The sequence below is a fragment of the Boleophthalmus pectinirostris genome, unplaced genomic scaffold (genome assembly GCF_026225935.1).
Source record: "Boleophthalmus pectinirostris isolate CB_2022bp ecotype Guang Dong unplaced genomic scaffold, ASM2622593v1 HiC_scaffold_12, whole genome shotgun sequence".
NCBI classification, from domain to species: Eukaryota; Metazoa; Chordata; class Actinopteri; order Gobiiformes; family Gobiidae; genus Boleophthalmus; species Boleophthalmus pectinirostris.
Window position 1 is genome coordinate 3,252,215 of NW_026571018.1, and position 20,650 is coordinate 3,272,864.

The window sequence follows — 20,650 nt, forward strand, 5'->3', positions numbered from 1 at the left end:
CTGTATCGATATATCACCAAGAGTATTTTTTTCGTGTGTTTTACTAAATTATTTTGTTACAGAGCTATAGTTTTGAAAGGACACTCATTTATACAACACATTTGACATTTTCACTGTTTTGATGATTAAAATGTTTGTGTTTCATATGAACTTTACACAAGAAGTGGTTTAACAAAGACTTTTAGTATCACAGACATGATTTAGCCTTAATTTTTTATTGAACCATATCAAATAGATTTGAATATATCAAATCGAATCGAAAGTGCACTGTATCGAGATATGTATCGTATCGTGGCCTGTGTATCGAGGTATGTATCGTATTGGCAACTTCTTAATGATACCCAGCCCTACCATACACATCCATCCAGAACACCCCGAGCGTGATGTCACTGCAAAGTATGAATTTTCAGAGGCTCCTTCGCTGGTTTCTGACAGAACCTGGCAACCCGGAGAGCAGCATGGCGGCGGTCAGGAGCCTGCGAGTGTCCCTCCCGTCCGGCAGCGGCTCCGACCGCTCGGACTCGGACTCGGAGTCGGACCGGGACCCGCGCGAAGCGGAGCCCATGGAGGTGGAGGAGGGCGAGCTGGAGCCGGAGTCGGGGCCGGGGCCGGAGGACGTGTCGGTGAAGCGGTCTCTGAAGGAGCTGCTGCCGGTGAGTAGGCCGCGCAGACCGGGGACTCGCGTGAGCAGCGGCCCGGGGAGGACGCGCTCTGCCCCGGCGCCAGGATGACCCGCGTCCCGTTGTGATCCCGGAGCTCGTAGTGTGTTTGTTTTCCCGTCCCGGCTATGTGAAATGTTGTGTCCGCCAGTGTTGTGTCAGAGTGAGCTCCGGGCGGCGGGCAGGGCTCTCACCGCGGCCCGGGCTCGGGACTTGTTGAGCCGCCGCAGTTTCCCCCCAAACCCGCCTCTGTTTTCACGCCTTTAACTTCATTTCATTAAATACATGCTCAGGTTTAGTTCATAAGTGCAAGACTATGGAGAACTTAAGAGTAGAATGAACAGAATATCAATATAAAAAATTGGGACATTCTGTTTTTTTTTTTTTTTGGTGGTTTATATTAATAAAACTGAAACGAGTGCCTAACTAAGGAAAATTATTCTGCAGACCATTCAGGACTAACATGAGTAGGGCTGGTATCATTTAGAAGTTGCAGAAGCGATACATAGGCCACGATACATACCTCGATACGATGAGCTTACGATTCGATACGATAAATTTCAAATCGATTCAATATAGTTCTATAAAAAATAAACCTTAAATCATGATACTAAAAGTCTTTGTTAAACCACTTCTTGTGCAAAGTTCATCCACCCATTTTCTTCCTCTTATCCGGGGCCGGGTCACGGGGGCAGCGGTCTAAGCAGGGACTCCCAGACTTCCCTCACCCCAGACGTGTCCTCCCTTTCCCAGGCCAGCCCAGAGACATAGTCCCTCCAGCGTGTCCTGGGTCTTCCCTGGGGCCTCCTCCCGGATGCAAAGTTCATATGAAACACACAGTAAGCTGTGCTACTGTGGTTCAGTCCCTGGTTTAGTCCTTGGTTCAGTACCTGTTCCAGTCCCTGTTCTGGTCCCTGTTAAAATGCCTGGTTCCAGTCCCTGGTTTGGTCCCTATTCCAGTCCCTGGTTCAGTCCCTGGTTTCGGTCCTTGTTCTGGTCTCTGGTTCAGTCCCTGTTCTGGTCCCTGTTCTGGTCCCTGTTCTGTTCTGTTCCCTGTTCTGGTCTCTGTTCTGGTCTCTGTTCTGGTCTCTGTTCTGGTCCTGTTCCTGTTCTGGTCTCTGTTCTGGTCTCTGTTCTGGTCTCTGTTCTGGTCTCTGTTCTGTTCTGGTCCTGTTCTGGTCTCTGTTCTGGTCTCTGTTCTGGTCCCTGTTCTGGTCTCTGTTCTGGTCTCTGTTCTGGTCTCTGTTCTGGTCTCTGTTCTGGTCTCTGTTCTGGTCCCTGTTCTGGTCTCTGGTTCAGTCCCTGTTCTGGTCCCTGTTAAAGTGCCTGGTTCCAGACCTGGTTTTGGTCCCTGGTTCAGTCCCTGTTCAAATCCATGGATCCAGTCCCTGGTTTTGTCCCTGTTCTGGTCTCTGGTTCAGTCCCTGTTCTGGTCCCTGTTAAAGTGCCTGGTTCCAGACCTGGTTTTGGTCCCTGGTTCAGTCCCTGTTCAAATCCATGGTTCCAGTCCCTGGTTTTGTCCCTGTTCTGGGCCCTGTTCCGGTCCCTCTTCTGGTCTCTATTCTGTCCGTGGTTCCTGTCCCTGGTCTCAGTCCCTGGTTTCGTTCCCTGGTTTCGTTCCCTGGTTTCGTTCCCTGTTCAGTCCCTGGTCTCAGTCCCTGGTCTCAGTCCCTGGTCTCAGTCCCTGGTTCAGTCCCTATTCTGGTCCCTGTTCCTGTCTCTGTTCCGGTCTCTGTTCTGGTCCCTGGTTCAGTCCCTGGTTAAGACCTTGTTCTAGATAGAAAATGCACCTAAACCAGGACTAAACCAGGGCTAAACTAGAACTAAAACCTGGTCTAAACCAGGACTAAACCAGGACTAAACCAGGACTAAACCAGGACTGACTGCGTCTGACTGAAAGGTTTTTATTTTTCACTCCGCGCTCTTCTCTCTAATTTAACATCTCTCTGTTTTTAATTTTATGATGATTATTTATGTTTTTCGGATTTGTTTTTATTGTGATTTTAATGTGTTTCTTATTCTGTAAAGCACTTTGAATTACTCTGAGTACGAATAAACTTTCCTTGCTTATTCTGTGAAACAAACAAACCAAAGCAATAACATTTCCAACATTTCCAACTTTTGACAAACACCAGAAAAGTTACTACTGTCATTTTAATCTGAGGCCCTCCCCTTCTCCTTTTCCAGAACCGGTTTGAGCATAAATGTGCCTGCACGTTCAGCTGCAAAATTATTCAAATATTCACATTTTGAATCACCGTTTGTTTGTTTTGTTTTTGTTTTTGTTCAGGACACGAGTCGGAGATACGAAAACAAGGCCGGAGCTTTCATCACTGGGATCGATGTCAACTCAAAGGTGCAAAGATTTCAAACTTTATTTTGATTCCGACCTCAAATTAGTGACTAGTGTCGATGCTTTTGCTTTGACAAGTCTAGTCTCAGTTCAGGGGCCTCGTTTAATCCTGATCTGTGTCCTGGTTCGGTTTAAACTCCGGGTTTTGTGGTTTCAGGAGGCAATCGAGAAGAAGGAGAAGAGAGCGCAGCGTTTTCATTTCCAGGCCGAGGAGAGCGCCCCCAGAGGAACGTCTGCCTCGACAAGGACAGCATCAAGAAAGGTACGAAGGAGACTGGGCTAGTCCCTGGTTCAAGTCTGTGGTTTCCGACCTTGGTGCCAGTCCCGGTCCTGGTCCCTTTTGAAATTCCTGGTTCTGGTCCCTGCTTCGGTTCCTGGTTCAGCCCCTGGTTAGGTCCTAGTTCCAGTCCCTGGTTCGGCCCTGTTCAAATCTCTGGTATCAGGCCCGGTTACAGTCCCTGGTTCATTCCTTGGTTCTAGTCTTTGGTTCCGGTCCCTGTTGAAATCCCTGGTTCAGTCCCAGTTCAGTCCCGGTTCCAGTTCTTTGCTCAGTCCTTGGTTTCGGCCCCTGGTTTCGGCCCCTGGTTTTCGGCCCCTGGTTTTGGCCCCTGGTTCAGTCCCTGGTTCAGTCCCTGGTTCTGGTCTTTGGTTCCGGTCCCTGTTCAAATCCCTGGTTTGGTCCCTGTTCGGTCCCTGGGTTAGTCTCTAGTTCAGTTCCTGTTTCAGTCCCTGTTCAAATCCCTGGTTCCAGTCTTTGTTTCCGGTCCCTGGTTCGGGTCCTTGGTCCAGTCCCGGTCCAGTCCCTGGTTCAGTTCTGGTCTTGTTTTGCAGCGATCCCTCAGGTGCGTCTGGAGGCGGTGCACATGTGTGGGGTGGATGACATGAGTACCCAGGACGTGTTCGGGTATTTCAGAGAGTACCCGCCCGCCCACATCGAGTGGATCGACGACACCTCCTGTACGTGACCTCGTTTTATTATTTAAATGTTTTTGACCTCGTTTTATTATTTAAATGTTTTTTTAATAGATGTAAAACAGATGTGACTCTAGTTTGTATCACGGTGTCTGATGGAAATAAACATAAATAAACATTATTATATTTAGCAAAAGTCATTTTCAAACATGACTCTGACTCTCAGGGAAAGACTGAACAGGATAAATGATCATTAATATTCTCTCTAACAGGAGGCACAACTCTGTCTGGAGATCTTTACCCAAGTGAGACTTTAATCTGAGTTTTGTTTGTTTTAACACTATCTGACCATAAAGATTTTAGCTGAAAATACAACAGTCGAGCTGATTTGTGCTGGTTTGAATTTCCTTCAGGATCAATAAAGTATTTATCTAAACCAATCCCTTCAAAATAAAATTAATCACAAAGTAGCAGCTCTTCAGTCACACTCACTTTTTTGTTAAAAATCACCTAAATGAGAACATGGACGCTCGTATTGATCACAAGCTGCAGAAAATGTGTGTGGTCTAAAAATATATATATTTTTTTTAGATTCTCTAGATTAGAATTTTGCATTTGGTTCCATATCTGGACAAAATATTTGGGTCAAAATTTTATGTAAATTGATTCATATTTAGAGGAGATCAAGACACGTGAAAATGGTCCTGTAGCCTAAACTATAACAGAGAACCAAATAAATAAGGCCTATTCCAATAATTTGTCTTTTTCTTCTGCAAACACAAACTGAAAATTGTATAAAAGTTTCCTAGAAAGTCCAGCTCCTCTGTGTCTTTGTTGGCGTCATAATTGATCCTGTTTCTGATCTTCATTCTTTGTTACAGTTAAAATCTTGAATAAGATTCACCTCCTTTCAGCAACATCAGTGAAACTTTCCTGGAACTCAGTTTTATCAGCTTCTCAAAGTCTGCATCTTCAGTCTGCTGCTGAGGACCTGTTGAAAATGTTTTTGGCAGATCAAGAGTTTTGAGAAAAAGTATGATTCTGGTGGAGACAAAATCCCTGATCTGTTCTCTTCATAATCTGCTGGATTAAGGGCTTTGTCACGTCACTTTGGTGGAACCTCTGAACCTTCCTTTTCCATCATATCGTGAATCATCAGCTTCTTCTGTTCTTCTGTCACACTGGAGTCGAAGAATATCAGGACAAACATTTCTTCACTCAAGTACCAAACATGAACCTAACTGAATTTTCACACTGTGACAGCTTCTGAAGGAAAACCAAATACCAAAAAATACCAAAAACACAACATTTCCAGGAAATTTAATACAGCTTGAGCAATCTCTAAAACATCTCTTTTTTATCTTCCAAATTTATTCCTAAATCATCTGTTGGAGCTAAAACAATGCAGGATTCTAATCAAGGTGATCTGAAACTTTATTTTTACTGTGCTTTGATGGACCACCCTAATAGACACACAGGTAGAGCACCTGCAGCGTGACGTCACTGCAAAATACCACAACAATGATAAAAACAATAAAAATTTTTGAGCAGAATGAACTTTTCAACACTAAATAGTAGATATGTCTTTAATATTGTCATTTGGTCTTATATTAGTTCTGATAAAAATGAAGACCATTGTAAATCTGTTCATGAAAAGGCAAATTTTGTCCTGTTAATGTGTTTTCATCCATGGAAACAAGAGGTTAAAACATTTTCCTCAGAGACTTAGACAAACGTTGCTGATCCACAAGGGAAATAATTTGGACACAGAAGCTCACACATCACAGTATAAGAGAACAAAATATAAATGGTGATAATAAATTCTAAATAAGTAGCGAAAAAGAGCAAGAGACACTGGAGAGTCAAACCCAGTTGAGGACAGTCGGGGATATTGTGCTTAGCCTCCTGTCTCTGTCTCTGTCTCCGTCTCTGCAGGTAACGTGGTTTGGTTGGATGAAGACACGTGCATCCGAGCGCTTGTCAACACCAGCCGCATGCCCCGTCCCTCCGACACCGTCCCCGAACCCACGGACCAGACGGGCGCAGAGGACAGCCAATCAGAGAGCAGCAAAGGTACAGGACTCGCTGTAGACCCATAGACCGACCGCGAGTATCAGAGCAACCAATTATGATCGTTCAATGTGTCCCCCCTTCTCACCGGAGAGCAGCAGATACTCGTTTTGCTCGGACCGCAGTTGTTCTGTGTTGTTTTTTTCTTCATCTAAACGCGGATGTGATAGTAAAATGTGTTAATATTTTTTATGCACTATTTTCTTTGTAAGTAATTAGTTAATCATAATTAACGCTTTAATGTCCCGCTCCTATAAAACTTTATACATCTCACGGCATGGTGCAGTTAACTGAAGAGCTCTTAGACTCTTATCTAATTATAAAAATGTCTGTCTACTAGGGCTGTAACGATATCCAAGTCTCACGATACGATATTGTCATGGTTTGAACCTCATGGTACGATATTTATTGTGATATCAAGGGAAAGCTCACGATTAGAGATTGAACAATATCCAAATCTCTCGGTACGATATTTTCACGATACACATTTCAGCCTTGACAAGACTTAAGCCAAAGAACTAAGACTTAAAATTGTTTAGAACTGTTATTTCTTCTTGTCGTCTGCACTGAAATGGAGCAAAGGATCATGGTCTATGTCAGGGGTCGGCAACCCAAAATGTTCAAAGAGCCATATTGGCCCAAAAAACAAAAACTATACCTACCTGGAGCCGCAAAAAATGAAAAGCCTTATATAATAATATGAAGGCAACATAGGCTGTCAGTATATTAGCTGTATAAACCGACTATTAAAATGACTAAGTAGGCTACAAATACAAAATAAGCTTTCATGATTACACAAACCCCTTTTGCGACCCTCTCATACTCGGTGCTCGTTTACATGTACACGGGTACTTTTAGACATTTCCCTTCGTTTGTTCACATCGTTTACATGCAAACGGCGAATTCGCCTCTGAAAAGTAATCTTTCTAAAAACTCCGGCTAGAGTGGAGATTTTGGAAAACTCCAGTTTCACGTTTGCATGTAAACTGAGATAAACGAAGTTTTAGGAGCTGACGCGCTGAAAGTGTGACCGACGTTTACCTGTTGCTTTGACGACGATGATGGAAGTATTAAGAGCAGCAGTCGCATTTCTTCTGATCGTGCATAGAAGCACTCAGAAAACAGCATGTAGAACTTTGTACGCAACTCACCGCACATCAGCTCGGGCAGCAGCGCGCAGCCCCTCAAGACGGGGCTCGGGGTCCAGTGTTGGTCAGATTGTCTGGAGGCTTCATCTTCCATGTCCTGGTTTCAGACAGGGGAGAGCAAGACCAGCGCAAAGGACTGGGTCCGAGTGCTTCAGTGCAGTCATCTGTGCGCTGGTTCCGTGTGGGGAAAGTGAGAATGCGCTGTGGACCACAGGTCTGGGCGGACTACTCTGGTCCTCCACGGTCGACCGTGGCTGGTTCCGAGATGGTGCAGCATCCGGACAGAAGCGTGAATCCCGTTTGGTTTGTTTTATGTTGTTCTAAGCCGCAGGTGTCAAACATATGGCCCGGGGACCAGATCCGGCCCTCCAAGACCTTTAATCTGGCCCTCGACTGATTTTCTACTAAAATATTTTTATTATATTTTCTATTAAAATATTGGTAATTTTCTGTGGTGTTTATCACAGAAGCGTCTCCAGCGTCTCTGTACGTGGCCCCTCCCACCAGAGCAGCACAAATGAAGACTTGTCTCTTTCCAAACGCTCTTAAAGGACGATCGTTTTGACTGTTGACCGTGACACCCTCATCAGAAAAATGTCCAACATGAGAAAAGTGGAGCCGAGTGCAGGATTTTACAACAAAAATGGACTTATTTGCAAACAAGTCCATGTTAAAATATTGTGTTGAAATTGTATTTTTCTTAAAGTTTCAGGTTGTTCATAATATTATAATATTTTGTAAAAGAAAGAGTTAATAAATTTAGAAAGATTTCTGTGATAGATTTGTGTTTCTCTGCACCAATATTTGAACTTATTGTTATTTTTGGGGTTTATATGACATGAGTTTTCTGATTCGGCCCCTCTGGGATCAAAGTAGGTTGGATACGGCCCCCGAACCAAAATGAGTTTGACACCCCTGTTCTAAGCGGTCCGTCCGCGCATGTGTTTTTTTTTCTTTTTTTGGGGAAAGTGCTTCTCAAGTGGAGGCACCGGACACCACCCCCCGCTTCAGCTCATCTATTTATTCTGCTGAAACTCTTTTCATGTCATGTGTTTGCATTTGCACACACAGCTGATGGATCATATCCATGACCAGAGATGAACAAGGGCTCGGAGGTCAGTGATTTTACCACTTCTTTAAGTGGCGGCAGTAGTTCAGTTGGTAGAGCTTTCGCCCACTGATCTGAAGGTTACATAAATGTCACAGGTTGAGCGGTCAGATCCACTAACCCACAGATTGGCAGGTGTGATTCCAGCTCCCACAGATGAATGCTGTCGTTGTGTCCTTGGGCAAGACACTTAACCTGCCTTGCTCCTAGTGTCTGCGTACACTGGTGTGTGAATGTGTGTGTGAATGGGTGAGTGGTTCCTTGTTGTAAAGTGCTTTGAGTGCCTTGAAGGTGGAAAAGCGCTATAGAAAAATGTGACCATTTAACGTATTTGTGGAGATGCAATCCCGCTCACTAATGCATGTTTTTCAAGGTATTTTTGAGTAATCCTTACAACTGTAATGAAATAAATGCTACAGGTTTGAATTTAATCCAGGTGCCACCCAGAGGCTTGGTGTAGTTATGACGGTGCTCGATGGAGGTTTTATGCGGGATGATGTAAATGAGAACTTTTTTGAAAACGATGCTGTGTGCATGATGTTATTTTGGAAAACAGAGGGAGGGAAATACCTTAAAGAAACCATATTAAAACAACAACCAAAAAAATCAATCCTTTTCCATTTTCACTCCTTTTTGAAAAAGCTCCAGGGAGCCACTAGGGGAGTGCTAAAGAGCCGCGGGTTGCCGACCCCTGGTCTATGTAGTTCCCTCCATGATATGATTGTGAGAACTTTGACGATACGATATCACAATACATCGGTCCCTACTGTCTACTAAAATGACTTTATATGTTTAGAAACAAATAAGATCTTTTCTAACCAAGAGGGCGTTTCATTACAAAGCTAATGATGCTCATGCTTGTGTCAGGACGCAGAGGTCAAAGGTCGGATGACGATGAGGAGGAGGATGAAGAGGGGGAGGTGGAGGTGAAGAAGGAGGCGACAGAGACGGCGCCGGAGGGACAGGTGAGAGGTGGACTCTTGTGAACACCAGGGGGCAGCGCTCACTCCGCACAGGGACACGGCTTTAGCTGCATTTAAATGTTACGTTGATTTGGATTTGCTGATACTTTTGCAGTCACATCACTCTGGGGGGGTTTGTGTGTATGTCTGTGGAGGAATGTTCAGCTGTTGCCGTGGTGACACAATGCGTACATTAGCAACAACTGCCAAGAATGATTTAAGATTGTCTGAAAACTCAAAAAAAAAAAAAAATTGATTTAAACTGCAAATTTTAGGTAAATACTTGAGATGGTCTGTAGTTATGATCTGGAATAACAAGAGCAGTATTTTTTTCTCTCTTCCAGTTGCAGGATTTGTCTGGAGCCGAGATGGAGTCTCTGATGAGGAATGACCTTCGACCTGCCCTCAAACCGTTTAAAGGAAACAAACTCCTGCTGCGATTCGCCACACACGGTGAGTCATGTGACGTGCTCAGTCTACAGACCCAGATTAGTCTTTTTTCTAATCTGTGCCATATTTAAGGATGCAGCGATATGGTTTTCCCACGATTCGATACAAATCTCGATACACCAGTCACGATATCGATTTGATTTCGATATGTTTTAAGATGCCCAAAGAAAAAATCTCATGTCATTTTTTCTATTGGTGAGTATAGTATAATAACACTATTATGTTAATGAAACAATACACACAATATAGTACAGAAATTTGCGAAGTGTTTCAGTTCATTTGGTTCAGTGATTCACAGCTCAGAATTTTTATACAGTGAAAATAAGAACAGAATTTCTCAGGCTCCAGTAGAGACAGTACGTTGCGCCTCCCACTCTGCCCCCTACAGTCTGTGACACACTGAGCTCTACCATCCTCTTTGTGGACACTCAAAATATATTATATTACATAGAAATGTCTCAACAGACCATTTTCTGACAAAAACTTATGAGAAAGAGTCTGAGAAAGAGATCACGTATATCCAAGTTGTGTCATGGGTGTGAATATGAAGCCAAAGAGATTCTAAAGTATTTAAAAGTGAATATCTTTGTCATTTCTGGGTCTATCGACATAAAATAAAAAGTGACTGAAAGATAAAATCCTCCTCTGTTAGAATATTTCAGCTGTAAGTCTCTATAGAGCTGTTTTCTGCTGCATCTGAGGAGGATGCCACAGTAACTGTTTCCCTTTCAGACAACAGGAAATGACACAGAGACATGGAGGGTTATGTGTGTATCGACACATGTATTGAACGAACAAGTGTATCCAATCGTGACACCAGTATCGATCGAAAGAAGAACTTCATGTGTTTTTGTTTTGTTTTCAGACGATAAGAAGGAGCCTGGAGCAGCACGACGCAGCAGATACTACATGAAATACGGAAACCCCAACTATGGAGGCATGAAGGGCATCCTCAGCAACTCATGGTACCTCTGCTCTAGTCCTGCTCTAGTCCTGCTCTAGTCCTGCTCTAGTCCTGCTCTAGTCCTGCTCTAGTCCTGCTCTAGTCCTGCTCTAGTCCTGCTTTAGTCCCACTTTTGCTCTCGTTCAGTCCTGTTTGTTCTTTGTGGTCACAGGAAGCGCAGATATCATAACCGTCGGATCCAGAGGGACGTGTTGAAGAGTAAGAAGCCTTTGATCGGGGACAGTCTGGGCCACACGCCCCCGTACCCCCACAGGCACTCGGGTAAGCACAGACTCAGAGGGCACGACACTCACACAGCACTCGTGTCAGTCCCACACTCCCCTTTTCCACCATAGTGTGTTCTGTTGGAATGGGCTGCCCTGTCAAAGTAAGCGACCTTATGCTTTTCCATTTACAGTTGTATAGATCCAATAAAGTCTAACCCCAGTTTTACAACATATTTGTTTGGATTAGAGACGCGGTTTTGATGTTGTTTGCCCACGGTGATCACAATTTCAACTCATTCATATGAATATGTTCGTTTGGACAGTCATGTTCTGCTCAAACAGGTCTCCAACTAAAGGTCGCACGTATCCACAGGACAATTTAATCATCCAATAAAGCTCCCACTATAGAATCACCATTATTTACTCTTGTATATGAATTTGGGCATAGGAGCTCATTTCCACAGGCCGATATCTTCTGTCAAATAAGACTCCCACTATAGAAGAGAAAGAAATGACATGAAATGAAACACTGATGTATTTATATTAAATAGTTTTAAAAATATAATATTTAACATTAATATCACAGGCTACAGTGTGAATTTTCTATTATAATATAGTGATATTTTATTTATACATGGCCACACCGGCTTGTAAAGTCAGGACTTGGATTGGAGACCAGTGGTAATTCCACGTGCCACGGGGGGCGCCAGTGGCAAAAACTGTGGTTGTGTCCTTCGGCACGACACTTCACCCACATTGCCTAGTATGAAAGTGGTGTGTGTGTGAGTGGTGGTGGTGGTCGGAGGGACCGATGGCGCAGATTGGCAGCCTCGCTTCAGTCAGTCTTCCCCAGTTGTAGTTTACCACCACTGAGTGTGGAGTGAAAGGATAATGAACTGTAAAGTGCTTTGGGTATCTTGAAGGTGCCATTTAAATGCAGTGATTAATGAATCAATAATACAGCTCCTTTCTAAACACATGGAAACAAAATGAAATACGATTTAATGAAAATGGTAATGATAAAATCAAATATTAAATCCAAACTATTCAATCATCTGACGTAGTGTTCTGCCATAAATCTAACACGCACATGTCGATGTTTACATGATTAACTGGTCCAAACAGACAATAAAATCAATACACTTTTAAAATGTTACTTGTTATTCCACTCCTGCCTCAGGAGCTCAAATCGACGGCATTTAAACTGGAACAGCCTAGGGGGTTGTTGGGGGCACATGCACAGTAGCTCAAATCGACAGGACACTGGTTTTGTCTCTGAACTGTGTCAGCATTGTTTAATAACCAGCAGTTTTCTTTTGGTTGTGTCTATATTTAAGTTAAGATTCACTTAGTTTTGCCTTCTACATGACTAACATTTAGTTCATCTTAATCATAAAATAAAAACATCATGTTTGATATTCCATACCAGTATTCCATCTTTTTTGAGAGGAAAACTGCAGAGCACTGTTAAGATTTTGCTAAAGGTTTTTAAAACTTTTGATCCCCCACTTTGATCTAGAAAAGTTTGAAAAGTACGACTTGTTCAAAAGCTGTTTTGTTTTTGTTTTTTTTGTGACTGGGACATTTTTCCATTGGACTTTTTCACCTCATCATTTTGTTTTGGTTCTTTCGTAGCTGAGCTGGTGAACCTCCCAGAGGAGCCCATAAAGGAGGAGGAGGAGGACGAGGATGAAGACATGGACTCTGACGACCGCGTGGTGGAGTACAGGGAGAGGGGGGAGAGGGAGGAGAAGGGGGAGAAGGGGGAGAGAGAGAGGGGCGGGAGGGCCACAGCGCACAGCCGAAGCCCCTCCTCTCGCTCCACCTCCGACTCTGACGACATGGACTACGACCTGGAGCTGAAGATGATCTCCACTCCATCTCCCAAGAAGAGCAAGAAGATGACCATGTACGCGGACGAGCTGGACAACCGCCTCAAGAGCATCCGGTGAGGAACTAACAAACATAACCGGGAACCTGACTGTTTACCTGGTTTATGGTTACTGTCTCTGTAGGTGCTGGGTTTGTCCACATAAAACAAAAACAACGTCTCTGTCAGTTTAAATAAACAAAAGTGAAGTTATTTTTTCACAATAGATTTAGAAAGTGGGGCCATTAATCAACCTTAAAGATGTGATTGACTGAAGCATGGTCCAGTGTTAGGGAGGTTACTTTAAAAAACTAGTGCACTTCTTCAAAAAAATATTCCCTTACTCGGTTACCCTCTATGGAAAGTAACTTTTTATGTTACTCTGGTAATTTTTTGGTAGTAACTTCCTTCTAAGACTAAATACAGCACCAGACTGAGAGTCGACAAGAACCGTAAGGGAAAGTTGGAAAGAACTTTGAAGAGAGAGTTCAAGAGAATGTGAAAGCGTTAAGACGTAAATGCTTAGGGTTCGCGCAGAATGCCCGGGGTATTCAACTCAGCGGGCAAGGGACGGGCACTCTGTTTGGGAGGATCCCTGGCCCCTGCTGAGCGCACTGTGTCTGCGTTGGTGCGCCTCTGGGTCAACCTGGAAAGGCTCGAGGTGAAGGTGGCACGACACCCTGACTGTGTTTTAGAGCTCCTCCGCCGTGGGATCAGTGCCCGCTGTGCCCTCTCGAGGATGGGGCCCCTTCTCCCAGCGCGACTGTTGACTGTCAACTGGCCTGCGTACTCATAAAAGTAACATTGCGTTGAATTGAGAAAGAAACGACGCTTTGTCACCAAATTTTCAGTAGTAGCGCGTTACACTATTTTTACTTTTTTAAAGTAGTTACTTTACTGTTACACCCAACACTGGCATGGATTTAAAACTGTAAGATAAAGTTTAATTGTATCATATGCTTGTGATTGTATCCACAAACTTTAACTCTATGGATCGATGGAAACAGATTTTTTTTTAGCTTTCTACTTCATCATTCCCTTATCAGAAACATGCCTGAAGAGTTTTTAGACGTCATCCATGTGTGCTTCAGTGATTTAATGATCTCTCCTGGGCCTTTTTCAAACACTCCTTACAGTTACATAACAAATCTGTATAAATATATAACATCACAATCCTGACGTGATGTGCAGTAGTTTGATTAGCGGGATTTACTCTGAATGTGCTGTGATGTGAATGTGCTCTGAAGGGGGAGCACACAGAGCAGGACACGGGGGTCTCAAAGCATCAAAACCAGAACTAAAACTTACTGTTAATAACAGGTTAAGAGGGGTATTTTTTTTTCTTTGCTTCATAATTGTCTTCTGTATATAAACAGTAAAAATTAAGAAGAAAAACATTTGAATAAGATGGTGCGTTCAAACTTTTGACTGTGTAATTTGTCGTTGTTCATTTGTGTCGTGACTCTTGTGTTGTTTTTGCTGTGGTGTGTTCAGGAACCGTCTGGGTGGAGGAGCTCCTCAGAGGAAGCCCTCGCCTCCACCCAAAGTCACCGATGTGCGACAGCTGCTGGAGGAGAAGAGGCAGGGGCAGCGGAGAGAGCGCCCCCCACAGGCGTCCACGGGGAAGACAGGTGCAGCCACACACCACGTTATTCTAAACACACTGTGCTGATACTTTACAATGACATCAGCTGTAAAGTATCAGTATTTTGTGTAATGTCTTTAAGTGATGCTTTCATTTATTTGGCTTTGTGCTGTTTGCAGCAAACATTTTTAGACACAGTAAACACATTGGTCTTTCTCACCGTCTTTTCCTCATCTTTTGGGAGTCATTTGTTTCATTATCTCCTTCCCTCTTCGGTTTTCTTTTCATCCCTGTTAAATATTTTTCCGTGGTGTTTCTTGAGGGTTTGTGCTCCTGCTCTGTGCTGTGTGTGCGTACGCTTGATACAAAAAACCCCAACACTATACTGCCAACTACTGTAGATGACGCACAATTACACTTTAGTCTATGGCAAAAAAGCATGCTCCCTGAGGTCAGACACGCCCCCTGGCATCGCACCGCTTCATTATTTCCGAAGGACTGGTCTAGAGAGACATGGTCTGTGTCATGTGACCTACGTTACAAGAGAGTCTAAAGAGTGACTAAAGCGTTTTGTTTGTGTCAGATGTTCGCCACCGTTTGGGGAAACGACAGCGCTCCCCCTCCCCCCGCTCGCCGTCGCCCCCACGGGACCCTCCCCCTGAGCGAGAGCCAATCAGAGATGTGCATCGCAGACTGGGCGTGGCCAAGGACAGGAAGACAGGTACAGCCACACGACTATACTGTTTTATTCATTTTTATTTAAGACTGATATTAACATGCAGCCCTGGGAACAGAAACGGCGATTCCAAACTCAGATTTATTGTCAATTTCTTCACATTTACTAGACATACAAAGAAATCGAGATTATGTTTCTCTCTATCTCATGCATAGACAACGACTGGGAGAGCGAGATCCCAGATAAGATCATAGAGAACTAAACGTCCCTGTGTTTCCATGGGGTCTTATTCTGTGTAAAAACATCTCGTGAAATGCCCCTGAGAGAGAACACATTTGTAGACGTCTAAACTACAGGGTTTAGCATTAGGGCCTGACCGATACGGACTTTTTTGTGACGTGATTTAAAAATTCACTGCAAATCTTCAATTGATTATAAAACTGAGGTCTGGCTCCACTGGGTTTTAGATTGGGTTTGTTTACACGACATTTATTGTTGTTCTGCCTCTTTACGTCATATTTTAAGACAGTAGGTCGGCCTAATGGCATTTTTGCATGACATTCTAGCCAGTAAAGAAAGTAAATAAACTACCACTGTCAGCCTTTAGCAGTAAATGGACCGCAGTCATTAATTATATGTGTAAATGAGGATCATCAGAGTAGCCGCGGGGTCTTAAAAGTCTTAAAAAGGTCTTAAAGTTCATGGTCTTAAATTAAGGCCTTAAGAAGTCTTAAATTTTCTTGTCCAAGTCTTATGTTTTTCACAAAGGTCTTAAATTTCATTTGCCTATTTTTTGTAAACTCAATCGTGATGCAATGCAATGTTAAACTGAGGAAAAAATTTAATAAAACGTGAAATCATGTAACGTGAATGAACGTCTAACTAAAAGTATTTTTTGTTATCTAAAGCAATGAGTAATGGTCATCATTAGAATTGGATCTGGTATTTTTCACTCGCAAAGACACCAGATCCAATGTTGATCTTAATTTTCATTTAAGTGGTCTTTAAAAGGTCTTTAAAAAGTCTTAAATTTGGGGTAGTCAAACCTGGGGATACCCTGATCATTCAAACCTCTGTTCACAGCTCATTTATATATCAAGCCACTATAGTCACTTTACAGTCGGCCAATGTAAGAAAACTGGTTGTTTATGTGTGAGACAATGAGATAAAATGAAAAGTAGCTCCAAAACCGACACATTTGCAACACTCAGCGCTCACACAGGCTCCTCTCAGATCACAAGTCTGCACAAATGAGTGTCCTTTCAATAGGGTTAGGGCCGACTCAAAACGGTGGTCAGTAAAAATAATATAATCCAGCATGTTGACAGCAGCTGCGGGTGTAAACAAGAGCATGAGAGTGACGTGACTCTGGGGGTGCCTTCAGGGGCAGTACAGCGTCGCACACAGACAAATTACTCTGGAGATAAATAGTGATGCGACGTCACATATTAGGACATTTATCTGTCTGTAAATTGGAATAAATGGATATAAAATGGAGTCTAAGCTTCATATAGGTATAACAAGTGCCCATATCGGCCAATAATATCATCCACCCGATATATCGGTCTGGCCCTAGTTAAGCATTTTTCTGTAATCCAAATGTTAGAATGCTACAGGGTTGGTAACATTTTTTATTTTAATAACTTATATAATTGCGTTCATTGCAAATTGCAAACCTTCAGAATGTGATTTTTTGATTTGACCGCTATATATCTTGTTTCACAGGATTCTTTGATTAGTTTAAAGTACAGATTTTAGTCTTTTTTATGTGAATGCTCGTGAGTGGGTTTAAATTGTGTCAACGAAATCTGGATTTGAAAAGCTAAAACTTTAAATCACTGTAAAAACAAACCACATGTGTTCATTGATAAACGTGCAAGTCTTTCCTCATTTCAGGAGGTTTGTGGAGCCGTTTGGGTTCATCGGATGACGATTCTGCCCCGGTCCGTCGTGCCGCCTTCTCCACATCCACCAGGGCGGCGACAGAGAGGCACAAACCGCGAGCGCACAGACGGGACACAGAGGAGGAGGACGAAGAGGAGGAGCAGGAAGAGGACTCACAGCTGCAGCGTGTTTGGGGCGCCATGATCAAAAAGAAACAATCCAGTCACAAAAACGTCAAAAAGAGTCGCCTGGACAACCTACCGTCGCTCCAGATCGAGATCAGCCGCGACTCCACAGACGAGTCGGACAACTGACCCGAAAACCAGGCAGAGGGTTCCCCCGAAAACCAGGCAGAGAGTTCCCCCGAAAACTAGGCAGAGAGTTCCCCCGAAAACCAGGCAGAGAGTTCCCCCGAAAACCAGGCAGAGAGTTCCCCCGAAAACCAGGCAGAGAGTTCCCCCGAAAACCAGGCAGAGAGTTCCCCCGAAAACTAGGCAGAGAGTTCCCCCGAAATCAGAAAGAGAGTTCCCCCAAAATCAGCAAAAGAGATCACCAAAAAGTACTTGAAAGGCCACCACACACTACAAGAGAATTTTCCGGATTTTGACTGCGATTTGCTTCTTCCTGAGTTCAGGGAGGCGTAACCTGACTTTGTGTCTGTATGTGATTTTGCAGCAACCACCAAACATCAGCGACGCTTCGGTAACAGCCAATAAAACAGAGCGTCAGGGGCGGAGGAGTGACGGACACAGAAACGCAAGATAATAATCTCGTAAAGTTGTAAATTAAAACATCTCTAACATCTCTAAAGCATCTCATCCACATTATCCATAGAATTTGTCCTGTGCGAATAATGACCCCAGTCGACAAAACTGCACTGTGAATCCAGTTTGAGGAGTTCTTTAAAAGTAAAAAGGTGGGAGTAGTTCCTCACGTGTTTGTTTACATCCACACAGCACACGGATCGAGGTGAAGCTGCAGATTAACGATACTAACTCAACTTCCTGTGAACCTTATCGCCTCTTTTATGCTTTAAAAATCATGTACATGAAGTTTTACACCACATTTCACAAATAATAACACAGTTTTGACTCGTGTCTAAACTAATAGTGCAGAGCTCTGATCTTTTGAACACGTAAGCGTCTCAAAGTGAGTGGTTTTATTGTAGATAGGAAACAACAGATGAAATTGCGCTCTTAACTTTATACCTTGTGGTTCTCAGATATATCTCGCTGCAGTCTTTGCGTTCAGAGATTTCAAAATCCTGGAAAAGTCGTGGAATTTCAGTATCTTTTTCACGCAGCTCCAGTGTTCTGTTAAGTTCTCATTGGACTATTATTATTATTTTCAAACATCTGTGCCTTTTGTTTAAAAGAGACGACAATAAATGCACTGACAGGATTTTAAATGTTAAAAAACTATAATCCCAAACCTTGAGGTGAGAGGAAAGAGTTAACATTTCATATTTAGCCTTAAAAGTTGCTCAATTCTACACACGTAAGTGCCGTAAAATCATGGAAAATTCACTTTAGGTCATGAAAAGTTTTGAAATTCTGTCAAACTCATAAAATTCTCCTTGTGTCTGTGGCGTGCGCTTTTTGTCACATGTTTAAGAGTCATTCAAGACTGAAAAATCCTGTAGTGTGTGGCGGCCTTAAAGCAGAGATGTCCAAAGTCAGACCTTCTAGTGAATTGGACCAGAAAATTAAAAGCTGACCTAAAATAAATGAACAGACATTCCATAGAAGAGCCGCTGTTGCAGGTGCCATGTTGCAGGTGCCACATCGGATGACATTCTGATTTTAGCACACATGAATGGGCTGGTGAACTTAAAGAAATGTTCAGCACTAGAGCCCAGGGACCCGCACTTACCGTATTTTTTGGACTATAAGTCGCACCAGCCAAAAAATGTGGAATGGAGAAGAAAAAAACATATATAAGTTGTACTTTTTGGGTGAAATTTGTTGTATAAAATCAGAGACCAGAAACTGACATTTCCTGTGTAAAGTCAAGTTGTAGTAAAAACAATAGAAGAGAGAACAACAGACTGTTAACGTCACATATGAACAGTTCTTCAGATAAACTATAACATAAACAACAGAACAAGTTTAACAAACTCTCCATCTCACTCCAAATCACAAAATCCATTCAATTCTTCATCCTCTGTGTCACTTCTGAACAACTCCTCGACCTCTGGAGGTAAACAGAGCGTCGCTTCCTCTTCTGTGTCGCTGTCGTCAGACTCGGCATCAGTTCCAGGTAGAATTATTGGGGCCTTTCTGAATCCCGACAGGATGGTTTCTGTGTCACTGAAGTCCAGACTTTGTCCATCCATCCAGTGACTTCAGAAAAGTTTCATGATGCATCCTCCCAGTTGCCGTGAAGCTGTGTTCTCCATCCCCGCTTTCCTCCAGTCTTTCACAAGTTTCTCACTCACTTCAAACTTTCTTTCTGCTGCTCGATTACTGTTTTCGGCTGCAGATTTCACGACTTGCAGCAGGACAGAGGCTCTTTCCACAGTAGAGCCAAGTGACAGTGGTACAGGAGGAACTGGAGCAGCAGATACTGACACACAAGACTAGAACCTCTCGACACTTCACTGAGAACATTTTAATATATAAGTCTGACTGGAAACACCCAAACCATGAAAAAAGTGCAACTTATAGTCCGAAAAATACAGTAATTCAGATTTTAGAAACGGGTCTGAGACAATGTGGTCACAGTATCCGAAACATCAATTTAGCGCGACAAGAACAGGGTTTGGCTGTGGACGCCAGGTTGGACAGTGAAGAGAAATGTCGATTCAACATTGTGGAAAGGAGTTTAAACCCAGTGACAGTTGCATTTATGAAGTAACTACATTTTTATTTTGAGTCATACTTCATTCCATATATTTGAAGCAATGTGTGTAAAACTGAGCTTTTAATAATTCTTGTAAAAACTGATGCCAAAATCCAGCTTCGAGGAAAACGTACGAGAAGTTACTGATGCCGTTTTGACTCGCCACCCTCAAAATGTGTTAATTTCAAACCGCATTTAGCAATCGTGGGCTCTGCTTTACACTTTTGCGTGACAATCTATGAAATTTGGAAGGTCCTTCACTGATTATACCCAAATGTGTTTAACAAAAGCTCCTTAAATCATCCTGCTTTCTGATTGGTGGACAAGGCTTGAGTTCTGGTTTCTGATTGGTGGAGCGCTCACCCCTGAAGACACTGTGGACCAATCCGCTCTCTGTTTGGGAAAAACTCTGGACTGATCCTGGTTTAGGCTGAAACGAACTTTTGTGACGAGAATCAGAAAACATGAATTTGCATCTCCACTTTGTAAATAAAAACGTTTTTTGTTTGATATTTGTTTTGTAAGTTTTTATTTTTTACCCACGCAGCAGCAGCAGCTCAGTTGGAGAGTTTGTCCACTGATCCGAAGGTTTGTGGTTCGAATCCCGCTCTCGACATAAACATCACTGGTTGAATGTTGGTGGCTCCCACAGATGAATGCTGCCGTTGTGTCCTTGGGCAAGACACTTAACCCACCTCTCCCTCAGTGTCTGTGTGCACTGGTGTATAGGCGAGTTTCAGCTGACGTCATTGTTATTAAAAGCCCGCGTTGCATGCTGGGAAATATTTTGGTCGGAGCCAAGAAACAGGATAGTGGTCAAACACAGTGCGTAACCTCGTGTATTTATCCCTGATAATGGTCAATTCCTGCTGCATTTTCAGATGCACAAATAGAAGCACGGAAGAAGGAAAATGTCTTTTTCGTATTCTGAGTGAAAAGAACTGCTAACGGTGAATTAAACG

General features: G+C 43.1%; 1 protein-coding gene across 1 annotated transcript; it reads left to right on the forward strand.

Annotated features, from left to right (window-relative positions):
• The first annotated feature begins 425 nt into the window (after window positions 1-425).
• Window positions 426-20,200, forward strand: ncbp3 (nuclear cap binding subunit 3). Its single transcript, XM_020941093.2, is given in 14 exon segments — window positions 426-653; window positions 2,950-3,015; window positions 3,170-3,230; window positions 3,233-3,274; window positions 3,844-3,969; window positions 5,860-5,997; window positions 9,118-9,215; window positions 9,557-9,665; window positions 10,528-10,627; window positions 10,778-10,887; window positions 12,468-12,780; window positions 14,197-14,333; window positions 14,871-15,008; window positions 16,860-20,200. Coding segments are annotated over 14 exon segments (1,935 nt in total). The 5' UTR covers window positions 426-458; the 3' UTR covers window positions 17,162-20,200.
• The last annotated feature ends 450 nt before the right edge of the window (window positions 20,201-20,650 follow it).